The 13,795-nt window shown below is 56.3% G+C and overlaps 2 protein-coding genes across 2 annotated transcripts in view; both read right to left on the reverse strand.

Moving 5' to 3' along the window:
• LOC121336415 (alpha-endosulfine-like) overlaps positions 1-307 on the reverse strand; it is a 4,387-nt gene extending 4,080 nt beyond the window's left edge. Inside the window, exon 1 of the mRNA XM_041405541.1 lies at positions 209-307. Coding sequence (XP_041261475.1) covers positions 209-265 — 57 coding nt within the window. The 5' untranslated portion in view covers positions 266-307. The remainder of the gene's footprint in view (positions 1-208) is intronic.
• A 1,788-nt stretch (positions 308-2,095) lies between these two features.
• On the reverse strand, positions 2,096-11,986 carry LOC121336426 (Golgi phosphoprotein 3-like). Its single transcript, XM_041405562.1, has 5 exons — positions 11,647-11,986; positions 10,453-10,623; positions 4,858-5,018; positions 3,285-3,358; positions 2,096-2,565 (listed from the first exon to the last, which is right to left on the reverse strand). The coding sequence occupies exons 2-5, from the start codon at positions 10,621-10,623 to the stop codon at positions 2,123-2,125; spliced, it is 849 nt and encodes a 282-aa protein (XP_041261496.1). The 5' UTR covers positions 11,647-11,986; the 3' UTR covers positions 2,096-2,122.
• Positions 11,987-13,795: the final 1,809 nt, after the last annotated feature.

Here is a 13,795-nt window from a genome sequence, read left to right on the forward strand (position 1 = left end):
CCCGGTCCCACCCCACGCACCCCCCACGCCGCCATCGAGCCTAATACGGAAGTCCCGCCCACCCCAACGCCGTAGCCAATCGGAGTCCGGTTTCGCCAGACGGACAACAGACCAAACCAATCCCCGCTTAGGACTGGAAAGATGGACGTGCAGCCGAGCCAGTGGGAGCCCGCCCGACACCCCCTCAGTCCCCCGGGGGTTCCCCCACCTGTTTCTCCTGCCCGGTCTCCTCCGTGAAGGCGCCGGTACCGAGCGGAGCTGCCATGGCGGCGAGGGGGGAGCTCCGCGCTCCCTCCGCTGCGTCCGGCCCCGCGCCCTGCTCCAAAATGGCCGCCACCGCCTCCACCGCCTCAGCTGCGTGACGGACAGCAGCTCCAGCCAATGAGCGCAGAGCAGCGGCAGCAGTGACATCACAGCTGACCAGTCAGTGCGCGCTGAGGGCGGGGTACTGAGAGGGGGCGGTGCAGCAATGACTGGCATTAACAGCGGCCAATAGAAAGCGGGAAACCTCGAGTGGGCGGGGGAGGGGCGGGGCTTCCTTGGTCCCGCAGCGCCACGGGTTCGAGACCGGGGCCGGGAGGATGCGGGGCACCGGGGGACACCGAAATGCCCCAAAACCCCCCCAGGAAAGGAAAAGGGGCGTGGGGGAGGAGGGAGCTCACCCCCACCCATCAGCTGAGACCGCCCGCAGCTCAGGACACCGGTGTCACCAACACCCCGGGGACATCGCGGGGCTGGCAGCGGCGCCCACCGAAACACGCACAGAGCCCGGGCTCAGAGAAAGATCGAACCTTTAACCGAGCTACAGGAGAACGGAGCGGGGGAGGAAGCAAGGAAAGGGCTTGTGAACAAAAACAATCACAGTTTCACTTGGTTCTTCTTGCTAGGAACAGCAGCTGAGGCACGGGGGGCACAGCCCGGGGGGCTGTGGGTGCCCAGGAGGGCACCCCAGGAGGGTGTGAGCTGCTCAGGGGCACCCCAGAGCGCCCAGGCTGTGGGAGAGGCTCCCAGGAGCTCCGTCTGTGCCGGGCTTTGGCCTCTTGGAGCAGCTCCGGGGCCACCTCCGGCTGTGCCACCCCTGGCACTGCCACCCCCGGCATTGTCACCCCCGGCTGTGCCACCCCTGGCATTGTCACCCCCGGCATTGTCACCCCCATCGGTGCCACCCCCGGCTGTGCACTGGCCTCAGAAGGAAATGCCCAAGGGCAAGGAACAAAGAGCTGCTGCCACCTCCCCCGGAGGCACCTCGGGGCTGTGCTGCTGCTGCTGCTGCTGGGGGGTTCTCACCTACCTGGGGAGGGGAAAAGCAAAAATCCCCTGGTCCCTCCCCAGGCTGAGCCCACCCAGCACCCCAGGAACTGCAGGTGCCCATGGGGAGAGGGTTCTCCTTGCTGGGACCCACCAAGGGTCACCTCCACCCTGGGTGAGGAGTTCAGGACTTCTTGAAGGCCACCAGCACAGCCCAGATCAGCTCTGTACCCCAGGAACTGCAGGTGCCCATGGGGAGAGGGCTCCCCTTGATGGGACCCACCAAGGGTCTCCTCCACCCCATGTGAAAAGTGTTTAGGACTTCTTGAAGGCCACCAGCACGGCCCAGATCATCTCAGTGCCCCTGCCTTTGGCACCTTCCAGCTCCAGGTCCCTCTGGGAGACCCCAGGCTGTGACCCCAGCACGGGGACCCACCAAGGAGAACTTTTAGGACTTATTGAAGGCGGCCAGCACGGCCCAGATCATCCCCATATCTGTGCCCCAGGAACTGCAGGTGCCCATGGGGAGAGGGTTCTCCTCGGTGGGACCCACCAAGGGTCTCCTCCACCCCGTGTGAAAAGTGTTTAGGACTTCTTGAAGGCAACCAGCACGGCCCAGATCATCTCAGTGCCCCTTGCTTTGGCAGCTTCCAGCTCCCTCTAGGGGAGAGGGGTCCCCTTGATGGGACCCCAGGTGGGGTGTGAGGTCCCCTTGATGGGAGCCATCCAGGATCTCCCCACCCCATGTGAGAAGTGTTTCATTGAAGGCCACCAGCATGGCCCAGGTCACCAGGTCATCTCCATGTCCCTGCCTTTGGCAGCTCCAGGTCCCTCTGGGTGTGACCCCAGCACGGGGACCCACCAAGGAGGACTTTTAGGACTTATTGAAGGCGGCCAGCACGGCCCAGATCATCTCGGTGCCCTTTCCTTTGGCAGCCTCCACCTCGGGGTCCATGTCCAGCAGGTCCTTGGTCCTGTTCATGGCCAGGTCGTACTTGTCGTCGGCCAGGCTGGCGAAAACGTTCTCCAGCACGTCGGAGGCGTGGGCCAGCACCAGCAGGGCCAGAGTCCTGCGCTCCATGCGCTGGGGCTCGTTGACCCAGCGCTCCAGGACGCTCTCCTGGAGCCTCTTCAGCAGGCGCTGCTTCTCGGAGGCGTTGCTGACGGGGTGCGTGGTCATGTCGAAGAGGAGGAAGTTCTGCTTCTCCGTGGTCAGGATGCCCTTCTCCACCAGCGCCTTGGCCAGCCGCTCCCGCACGTTGCGCAGCTGGTACTGCAGCTTGAAGGGGTTCCAGGTCTCTCCTGAGGGGGGAGGCTCTGATCAAGGCTTGCTCCCCAGTCCCAACATCCTGCCAGCCTTCCATGGTGTCCTGCACGGACACCAGGCCCTGCCACAGGAGCTCTGAGGTTCAAGATTTCCACCCAGCTCCCAACCCAGAAAATTCCTCTCTGCCCTCAAATTCAACTTTCCCCTGCTCTCCTCATCTCCAGGGACCTCCAAGGATCCAGAGCCAGGCCAGGGAGGTTCTGCTCAAGGTTTGTTCCCCAATCCCAACGTCCTTCCACCCTTCCATGATGTCCCACATGGACACCAGTCTCTGCGGTCCAAGATTTCCACCCAGCTCCCAACCCAGAAAATTCTTCTTTGCCCTCAAATTCAACCTTCCCCTGCTCTCCTCATCTCCAGAGATCCAGACCCAGGCCAGGGAGGTTCTGCTCAAGGTTTCTTTCCCAATCCCAACGTTCTTCCACCGTTCCATGATGTCCCGCATGGACACCAGGCTCTGAGGTCCAAGATTTCCACTGAGCTCCCACCCCAGAAAATTCCTCTCTGCCCCTAAATTCAACCTTCCCCTGCTCTCCTCATCCCCAGGGACCTCCAGGGATCTCCAGAGATCCAGAGCCAGGCCAGGGAGGCTCTGATCAAGGCTTGCTCCCCAGTCTCAAGGTCCTGCCAGCCTTCCATGGTGTCCTGCACAGACACCAGGCCCTGCCACAGGAGCCATGAGGTCCAAGATTTCCACCCAGCTCCCCACCCAGAAAATTCTTCTCTGCCCCTAAATTCAACCTTCCCCTGCTCTCCTCATCCCCAGGGATCTCCAGGGTGACCCTGGATGGATTCAGGTGGGTCTGAGGGATGTTTGGACAGCCCTGGAGAGGAATTTTGGAGGGATTTGAGGCTGTTTTTGAGTTCCTTAATCCCCAGACCCTGCAGCTGTGGCTGCAGAGGGTGAACCTGGCTGGATTTTGGTGAGTCTCAGGGATGTCTGGAGAGGGATTTTGGAGGGATTTGAGGCTGTTTTTGAGTTCCTTAATCCCCAGACCCTGCAGCTGTGGCTGCAGAGGGTGAACCTGGCTGGATTTTGGTGAGTCTCAGGGATGTCTGGAGAGGGATTTTGGAGGGATTTGAGGCTGTTTTTGAGTTCCTTAATCCCCAGACCCTGCAGCTGTGGCTGCAGAGGGTGAACCTGGCTGGATTTTGGTGAGTCTCAGGGATGTCTGGAGAGGGATTTTGGAGGGATTTGAGGCTGTTTTTGAGTTCCTTAATCCCCAGACCCTGCAGCTGTGGCTGCAGAGGGTGAACCTGGCTGGATTTTGGTGAGTCTCAGGGATGTCTGGAGAGGGATTTTGGAGGGATTTGAGGCTGTTTTTGAGTTCCTTAATCACCAGACCCTGCAGCTGTGGCTGCAGAGGGTGAGCCTGGCTGGATTTTGGTGAGTCTCAGGGATGTCTGGAGAGGGATTTTGGAGGGATTTGAGGGTCCAGGCTGGTTTTGGGTTCCTTAATCACCAGATCTGCAGCTCTGGCTGCAGAGGGTGACCCTGGATAGATTTTGGTAGGTCTCAGGGACATTTGGAGAGGGATTTTGGAGGGATTTGAGGCTGTTTTTGGGGTTCTCCTCTGTTTTTGGTGTTCCTTAGTCACCAGACCCTGCAGCTCTGGCTGCAGAGGGTGACCCTGGCTGGATTTTGGTGGGTCTGAGGGACATTTGGAGATATTATCCATATATATTAATATAATATCTTATTAATATAATATTATCATATTGTAATTTGGTGTCATTATTATATAATACTATACTATTATGATATAATATTCTATTATCATCATATAATATTATAATATTGTAATTTTCTATTATTGTTGTATAATCTTATCATATGTATATATTAATATAATATCTTATTAATATAATATCATATCGTAATTTGGTGTCATTATTATATAATACTATACTATTATATAATAGTATATGTTAATATAATATTCTATTAATATTATCTATTGCCACATTGTCATTTTGTGTCATTATGATATAACATTATACTATTATAATGATAGAATAATTTAATATTCTATTATCATTATATAGTATTATCATATTGTAATTTTGTATCATTATTATATATTACACTATATATTATACTCACCTTGCTCACCCTCCTCCCAGCACCCTCACCATCCTCACCTTCCTCTCCCCATCGTCACCCTCCTCACCTTCCTCCCACCCTCTTCCTCTCCCCATGCTCACCTTCCTCCTCCATCCTCACCTTCCTCTCCCCTTGCTCCCCATGCTCCCCACGCTCACCTTCCTCCCCCCATCCTCACCTTCCTCTCCCCTTGCTCCCCACGCTCACCTTCCTCTCGAGCAGCCTCCTCCTCCTCAGGGCCAGGGGCTCCAGGCGGATGCGGCCGCGCAGGGCCAGCTCGATCAGGATGCCCCCGCGCAGCCCCGAGGAGATGCAGTCGTTCCAGAACGAGGTGTAGCCCTGGGGAGGAAATGGGGGCAATTCTCTCTCCTGCTTCTCGTCCCTCCTGGCTGGCTTGGGTCCTGCCCAGGAGTCTCCACAAAGCTCCCACATTTCCCTGCTCCTGTCTCTCCAAACCCTCCCAGATTTCCCTCCTCCTGTCTCTCCAAACCCTCCCAGATTTCCCTGCCCCATCTTTCTAAACCTTCCCATATTTCCAGATTTCCCTCCTCCTGTCTCTCCAAACCTCCTCAGATTTCCCTGCCCCATCTTTCTAAACCTTCCCAGATTTCCCTCCTCCTGTCTCTCCAAACCTCCTCCCTGCCCCATCTTTCTAAACCTTCCTAAATTTCCCTGCTCCTGTCTCGGCTCCCATCTCCCCAAACCCTTCCCAAATTTCCCCACTCCTGTATCTCCAAACTTTCCCAGATGTCCCTGCCCCATCTTTGTAAACCTTCCCAGATTTCCCTGCTCCTTTCTCTCCAAACCTTCCCAGATTTCCCTGCCCCATCTCCCCAAACCCTTCCCAAATTTCCCCGCTCCTGTCTCTCTAAACCTTTCCAAATTTCCCTGCTCCTGTCTCTACAAACCTTCCCATATTTCCCTGCTCCTCTCTCCAAAACTTCCCAAATTTCCCTGCTCCTGTCTTTCTGAACTTTCCCAGATTTCCAGATTTCCCTGCTCCTGTCTCTGCTCCCATCTCCCCAGACCCTCCCAGATCTCCCTGTTCCTGTCTTTCCAAACCTTCCCAAACTCCCTGCTCCTATCCTCCAAACCTTCCAAATCTTCCCAGATTTGCCTCCTCCTTTCTCCAAACCTTCCCAAATTTCCCTGCTCCTATCTCCAAAGCTTCCCAAATTTTCCTGCTCCTGCCTCTCCAAACCTTCCCAGATTTCTCTGCTCCTCTCTCCAATATTTCCCAGATTTCCACATTTCCTGCTCCTCTCCATTTCCTGGTTTCTCTCCAAACCTTCCCAGATTTCCTTTCTCCAAACCTTCCCAAACTTCCCTGCTCCTTTCTCTCCAAAACTTCCCACATTTCCCTGCCCCATCTTTCTAAACCTTCCCAGATTTCCCTGCTCCTGTTCCTCTTTCTCCAAACCCTCCCAGATTTCTCTGCTCCTTTCTCTCCAAAACTTCCCAAATTTCCCTGCTCCTGTCTCTCTAAACCTTTCCAGATTTCCCTGCTCCTGTCTGATCATCAAGGAGCAGCAACAAGGAAAGAGAACTCCAAGCTCCAGAGTGCACAGGACAGTTCTGGGCTGGAATTGCAGCCAGGGAGAGAAAAAAAAAACCCCAAAAAAACCTGGACAAGAAAGCCCAGGGAAGGGCAGGGAGGGAATTTTTGCCCAGGGAATGGAATTTGCCCTGGGAATGTGCCCAGGGAAGGGCAGAGAGGGAACTTGCCCTGAGAATTTGCCCAGGGAGGGAATTTCCAGGGAAGGAATTTGCCCAGGGAAGGGCAGAGAGGCAATTTGCCCTGAAATTTGCCCAGGGAATTTGCAGGGAGGGAATTTGCTGTTCCCTGAGCTTCAAGAACACTCCAGAGATGCTTTCCAAGAGAGCTGGCTGTGCTTTGGAGCATTGGGGCAGCCCAGGTGGCCTTTCCTTCCCTTCTCCAGCTCCTCTTTCATTCCCTGAGGAGAACAAAGCCCCATTGTTCCTTCTGTTCCTGGGATTTCAGGGCAAGGCAGGAGCAGCCGGGGCTCAGGGGGGGCTGGGCTGGCACTGGAGGGGTGCCCAAGGGAGGGGTGCCCCCAGTGGGACCACAGCCACCACGGGGGGGTCTGCAGGGAGACCCCAACACACCTGCAAGGGGGTCCTGGTGGCAATTTCCACCTTTCTGCTGCTCTTTCTGCCCTTTTCCCTTCCCTTTCTGTTGCTCTTTTTGCTCTCTTTTTCCTCCCTCTCTGCTGCTTTTTTCCTCCCTTTCTGCTCTTTTTTCCTCCCTTTATACTGCTTTTTCTGCTGCTTTTTTCCCTCCCTTTCTACTTTTTTCCTCCCTTTCTGCTGCTTTTCCTGCTCTTTTATTCCTCCCTTTCTGCTTCTATTTCTGCTGCTTTCTTTCCTCCTTTTCTGCTCTTTTTTTCCTCCCTTTATACTGCTTTTTCTGCTGCTTTTTTCCCTCCATTTCTGCTTTTTTTTCTCCCCTTCTGCTCTTTTTTCCTCCCTTTCTGCTGCTTTTCCTGCTCTTTTATTCCTCCCTTTCTGCTTCTATTTCTGCTGCTTTCTTTCCTCCTTTTCTGCTCTTTTTTTCCTCCCTTTATACTGCTTTTTCTGCTGCTTTTTCCCTCCCTTTCTGCTGCTTTCTTTCCTCGCTTTATGCTGCTTTTTCGCTGCTTTTTTTCCTCCCTTTCTGCTGCTTTCTTTCCTCCCTTTATGCTGCTTTTTCTGCTGCTCTTTTTCCTCCCTTTCTGCTGCTTTCTTCCCTTCCTTTCTGCTCTTTTTTCTTCCCTTTATACTGCTTTTTCTGCTGCTTTTTCCCTCCCTTTCTGCTGCTTTCTTTCCTCGCTTTATGCTGCTTTTTCGCTGCTTTTTTTCCTCCCTTTCTACTTTTTTTCCTCCCTTTCTGCTGCTTTTCCTGCTCTTTTATTCCTCCCTTTCTGCTCTTTTTTCCCTCTCTCTATACTGCTTTTTCTGCTGCTTTCTTTCCTCCCTTTCTGCTGCTTTCTTCCCTTCCTTTCTGCTCTTTTTTCTTTCCTTTATGCTGCTTTTTCTGCTGCTTTTTTTCCTCCTTTTCCACTCTTTTTCCCCTCCCTTCCTGCTGCTCTTTCTCTGGATGGAAAAAGGGAGGGAAAGGACCTAAAAGCCACCAGGAGACTGGAGAAAAACCCAAGGCAAAGAGGCTGGGAGCCCCCAGCCCTCCCCCAGGGAAGGTTTTCCCTCCCCAGGGCTGAATTCCCATGCCCTGTGGCTCTGTTTGAGCAGGGCACCTGGACTCTGGGCTTGCCACAGAGAACCATAAAAGAAATGAATATTTTTATTTGCTTTCTCCACTTCCTCGTGCAGGCAGACAAAGGAACCTTTCATCCCTGCCCTCCTGGTTTCCTTTCCTGGGTTTTGCTCATGGCTTTTACAAACAAGTTCTCCAGGAAAGGGTGTGAAGATGAGCAAAGGTTTCAATTTCCTGGCCTCAAGGGCAGGTTACCCCTAGGAAATTTTAAGTTCCAAAGCTCCTGGGTTATTTCCAGCTTCTGGAATCAGACTGGTTACAAAAGCCAGGCTGGTTTGCAGCCAGGTCCTCCTACACGGACAGACTGGCACTTTAAATAATGAAATTACACCGTGAGCTCATTGGATTTGGCAAAAATCATCTTGTTTTTCCCCAGTCATCAAAGCATGAGTGAACACCCGAGCTGTGAAAACAGAGCCCAGCTCAGGGCCAGGCTGCTGCTGCCTCTGGTTGTGAGCTGCAGGAATGTGGAAGGACAGGATGGAACACAAATAAATAAATAAAATTGTGACAAGGTTTTTTCCCCCTATTTGTTGTGCTCTCCCAGGTTCCTGGTGGCTCAAGGGCTGTTCCCAGGATACATTAACCAAGAACACCAAACACAGCCCAGGGGAAAAAAAAAGCTGCTCTCAAATATTTGCTCCAGGGTTATTTGCATTGTGTTCCCTTTACAGCCCTGAGCTCCTGCCACTTCTCAGTTGGCTCCTAGATCTTATCTGGGGCTCTCAACCAGGACCCTTGGCGCTGGATCCGTGGCACAGCTCTGGGAGCAGCCCAGAAGTGCAGAGCCCTGCTGGGAAGAAGGTTCTGGCACCTCACAAAGGTTTAATTGCACCCCTGAGGGGTGAGGAGGAGGAGGACACCCACCCCAGCTCCTCAGGGTGGGAGACAGGCTCACACAGGAATCATGGAATTGTCACAGCTGGGAAAGATCTCCAGGATCACTGAGCTCAGTCTTGACCAAAGTGGTTTCCTGGAGCTGGAGAGCCTTTCTAGAAGCTTCTGCTCTGCCACTGTCACCCCAAGAAGCACCTTGGGCACCTGGTTGGCTTCCCCTGCTCTGCAACTCCCCATCCACTGGTCAGGAACAGCAGATTTTAGAATTGTGGAATGGTCTGGGTTGGAAGGGACCTTTAAAGATCAACGAATCCCACTCCCTGTCAGGGCAGGGACAGGTTCCACCACCCCGGGCTGCTCCCAGCCCCATCCAGCCCTGCCTGGGCCACTCCCAGGGATGGGGCAGCCATGGAACCACCTGTGCCAGGGCCTCCCCACCCTCCCTGCCACAGATTTCCCCGAGCTGACGCAGGAGAAGGAAGCAGGGCTGAAGTCAAGGCGCAGGCAGCTCAGAGAACTCCACAGCAGGCATCTTCCCCTTCCAGGCAGAGCTGACTAACCAGTTGCCAGCAGCTGATAAGCACAAAGCAACTCTGTTTGACCAGGATCTCCTTCCCCCAGGGTGGCAGGCACACCTGGAGCTCCCAGCAGGGACATCCCCACCCCTGCCAGGCCCAGGAAGGCAGCAGAGATGCAGCTCCTGCTCCACTGTGGCTGCTGCAGCTCCCAGCCCAGCTCTGCTCCTCCCCACGTGGATTTTTAAAGAGCAGAGCAGTGTTCAGCTGCTGTTTTGGGGCTGCACAGGAGGATGTTCACCCTTTGACAAATCAGCTGAGCCTCCTTTCACCCCATGGCTTCAGCCCCGGAGAGAACAACCCCAATTCTGCTCTGCCACTGTCCCCAAGGCACCCGTGACCTCCTGCCACTGTCCCCAAGGCAGAGCAGCTGGCACAGCCCTTGTCAGCCCCATGCACAGCTCAGGGTGCCATCTCCTGGCACAGGCAGCCCAGAGCAGCTGGCACATCCCTGGCAGTGCACAAGGCCAGGCTGGACAGGGCTTGGAGCAGCCTGGGATGGTGGGAGGTGTCCCTGCCCACGGTGAGGGTTTGGAAGAGCTCCAGTCCCTCCCAACACCCAGTGCCATGGCTCAGCTGAGCTCTTGGGCTCCATGATCGTTAAGGTCTCTCCCAGCCCCGTGACTCTGTGAATCCTGTGATCCCAAGCAGGTTCTAAGGGAGAACACTGGGAAGAACCCACCTGTCACAGACATATCTTATGAGAAATCCTTTTGCCAGGATCTTTCCTCCTCAGAAGCTAGGAACCTTCAGCTTCTCCATGCTTTGCTGCTTTGGGATGTGATTTGGAGAATTGGTTACCCAGCACGTGAAATTGTTTTGATGACCAATGACAGCCACCTGTGTCGAGGCTGTGAGCAGCCACAAGATTTTGTTATTTATTCCTTTCTTTTCTATCCTTCTGATGGACCCTTTCTGTCTATTCTTTTTAGTATAGTAATATAGTATAATATAATATAGTATAATATGATATAATATGGTATGATAGCCTTCTGAAACACGGAGATTCTCACCTCTCCCCTCACCCTGAGACCCCCGAACACAAGCCCACCCACGCAACCCCCCCAGAGCCCAGCTCGCCCCTCCTCACCTCCTTGTCCTTCAGCCCCAGCAGCAGCACCTCCTCCATCAGGGTCAGCCGGATGTCCTTGGAGCCGTCGGGCTCCTCCTCGGTGGGCTCCCGCTCGGCCGCCTCCTCCTCGCCCTCCCCCTTCCTGTGCGAGCCCTCGGCGCGCCGGCCCCGGTGCGTCAGCGTGCTCATCTGCGGGGGGACACGGGGGGACACGGGGGCATCAGCACTCCTCCAAACGACCCAAACACCCAGACCCCCATTCCCAGCCCCAAACCCCCTTCCCCAGCCCCAAACCCACTCCCTCAGACCCCTAGTGTCAGACCCAAACCCACTCCCCCAGTCCCAAAACCATTCTTTCAAACCCCTCCCCCAGCCCCAAACCCACTCCCTCAGACCCCTAGTGTCAGACCCAAACCCACTCCCCCAGTCCCAAAACCATTCTTTCAAACCCCTCCCCCAGCCCCAAACCCACTCCTTCAAACCCAAACCCCCAGACCAAGAGGCACTTGTCCCTTCTACCCCAGGATTTCCAGCTCCTCCAGACCCAAACCCCCAAACCCAAACCTGCACCCCCAGACTCAAACCCCCAGACCCAAACCCACTCTACCAGACCCAGGGACGCTCCTACCCCAGGATCTCCAGCTCCCCCAGACCCAACCCGCCCCCCAGAAACTGACAGAAGTACCCCCCAGAACCAAACCCCCAGACCCAAACCCATTCCCCCAGACCCAAATCCCCTTCCCCAGGATTTCCAGCTCCCCCAGACCCAAACCCCTCCCTCAAACCCAGACCCTCTCCCCAGATCCAAACCCCATTCTCCAGACACTCTCCTCAGACCCAAACCCCATTCTCCAGGCCCTCACCCCCAGACCCAGGCCCGCTGGTCCCTTCCCCGCAGCACTCGAGCTCCCCGCTCCCGGGGGTCTCGGGGGTCCCCGTCCTCCCTCACGACGCTGGCTCTGTCGCACCCCCCGTTCCGCGTGGGGACCCCCGAGGCCGCACGGGTGGGTCCCGCACCCCCGGCAGCGTCCCGGGCCGGCCCCATCCCACCGCCCCTGTCACGGCCCCGGCCCGGCCCTGCCTCACCCCTCACGGCCCCGGCCCCGGCCCGGCTCCATCCCGCCCGCCGCCGCAGCGCCCCGCGGGTGAAGATCCGCCCCCCTCACGAGGGTTGGGGGCTGCCAGGGCCCCCCGCCCGCTGCCCGCTCTCACCGCGGCCCGGCGGGTCCGTTCCGTTCCGCCCCGTTCCGTTCCGCTCCGCTCGGGGCCGCGGGCAGGAAAAGCCTCCGCGCCGCCGCCGCCGCTTCCTGGCTCCGCTGGTCCCGCCCACGCCGCGGCTACGACCAATGGCAGCCCGCGCGCGTCGGAGCAGCCAATGAGAGCGGCGCGGCTGGGTCGAGGGGCGGGAGTTTCTGCTGTCAGTCAGGGGTGGCTCCGCCTCCGCCCGCGTGTCGTGTCCGGCTCCCGTTGCCGTTCCTGTCCCGTGCCACAGCCCCACAGCCCCGCTCCACTCCCACCCTGTGTGTCCTGTCCCGTGCCACAGCCCCACAGCCCGTGCCACAGCCCCGCTCCACTCCCGTCCCGTGTCCCGTTCCGTGTCCTGTCCCGTTCGCCATTCCGTGTCCCGTCCCGTATCCCATCCCATTCCCGTGTCCCATTCCGCTCCAGTCCTGTCCCGTGTCCCGTCCCCCTCTCCCATCCCATTCCCGTGTCCCGTTCCAGTCCCGTCCCCCTCTCCCATCCCATTCCGTTCCAGTCCCGTTCCCGTGTCCCATCCCGTTCTTGTCCCGTTCCCCTCTCCCATCCCATTCCCGTGTCCCGTCCCGCTCCAGTCCCGTCCCGCTCTCCCATCCCATTCCCATCCCATTCCCGTTCCCGTTCCCGCTCCAGTCCCGTCCTGCTCTCCCATCCCGTTCCGGTACTGTCCCGTGTCCCGTTCCCCTCTCCCATCCCATTCCCGTGTCCCGTTCCGTTCCCATTCCCGTGTCCCGTGTCCGTCCCGCTCCCGCCGCTCCCGCCCCGCCGGTAACGGAACACGCGGCCCAAGCTGAACGCCGTTTAATGGAGCACCGAGGCCGAGCAGCACCGTTACGGAGAGCCACGGGCGGGGAACGCTCCGCTGCCCCCGCCCCGGCGGCGGGAGCGGCTTCACTCCCGTTCCCGACAAGGTCTGGGGGCAGCAGCGCTCGGCCCCGTGTCCCACCCCTCCAAAAATCGCTCCGGGGACAGCCAGGCTCCCGGAATTCCGGCACGGACACCGACATTCCTGGCAGGGAGTCTGGAATTTAAGGCACGAAGAGGGCTCGGTGGTGCTTCTGGTCTGGAAGAAATGCAAAGCATCCAGCTCCTGCAAATGTCCCCGCAGGAAAAACAAAACCTGTCACCTAAAAACCGCAACAGAACAACTGGCAGCGCAGCCCTGTGGAAACTCGGGAAATCACCCCAAAATTGGGGAGGTTTTGGGGCAGGCAGGCCTCAGCTCAGAACCAGAGGCACAGGTGAGCTTCCTCCATCACCACCAGCACCTGGAGCCACCCCACAACCCAGAGCCAAGGATTGCTGCTCCTGCACAACACGAGTCTGGAATTCCTCAGCTGGGCTTCCTGAGCTTTCCTTCCCCGAAACACACGGGACTGCAAATGGAGCAGAGACCTGAAAAGCCAACGTGGACAACCAAACTGGAGAGGAGAACTGGAGATGGGCAACCAAAACTGCTCCTGGGGCTGGTTGAGATTCCTCCTTTTGGGCAACCAAAACTACTCCTGGGGCTGGTTGAGATTCCTCCTTTTGGGCAACCAAAACTACTCCTGGGGCTGGTTGAGATTCCTCCTTTTGGGCAAATAAAATTGTTCCTGGGGCTGGCTGAGATTCCTCCTTTTGGGCAAATAAAATTGTTCCTGGGGCTGGCTGAGATTCCTTCTTTTGGGCAACCAAAACTGCTCCTGGGGCTTGTTGAGCTTCTTTTGGCAACTAAACTGCTCCTGGGGCTGGTTGTGTTTCATCCTTTTGGGCAATTAAAAGGATTCCTTGGGCTTGCTGAGCTTCTTCTTTTGGGCAACTGCTCCTTGGGCTGGTTGAGATTCCTTTGGGCAACTAAAACTGCTCCTTGGGCATGTTGAGCTTCTTTTGGGCAACTAAAAGGATTCCTTGGACTCAGTGAGCTTCTCCTTCTGGGCAAATAAAACTCCTCCTGGGACTTGTTGAACTGCAACTAAAACTGCTCCTTGGGCTCGCTGAGATTCTTTTGGGCAAATAAAGCTGCTCCTTGTTCTTGTTGAGCTTCCTCCTTTTAGGCAACTAAAAGGATTCCTTGGGCTGGTTGAGCTCTTCTTTTGGGCAACCAAAACTGCTCCTTGGGCTT

This window comes from Onychostruthus taczanowskii, unplaced genomic scaffold (assembly GCF_017590055.1).
Source record: "Onychostruthus taczanowskii isolate IOZ18803 unplaced genomic scaffold, ASM1759005v1 scaffold233, whole genome shotgun sequence".
NCBI lineage: Eukaryota > Metazoa > Chordata > Aves > Passeriformes > Passeridae > Onychostruthus > Onychostruthus taczanowskii.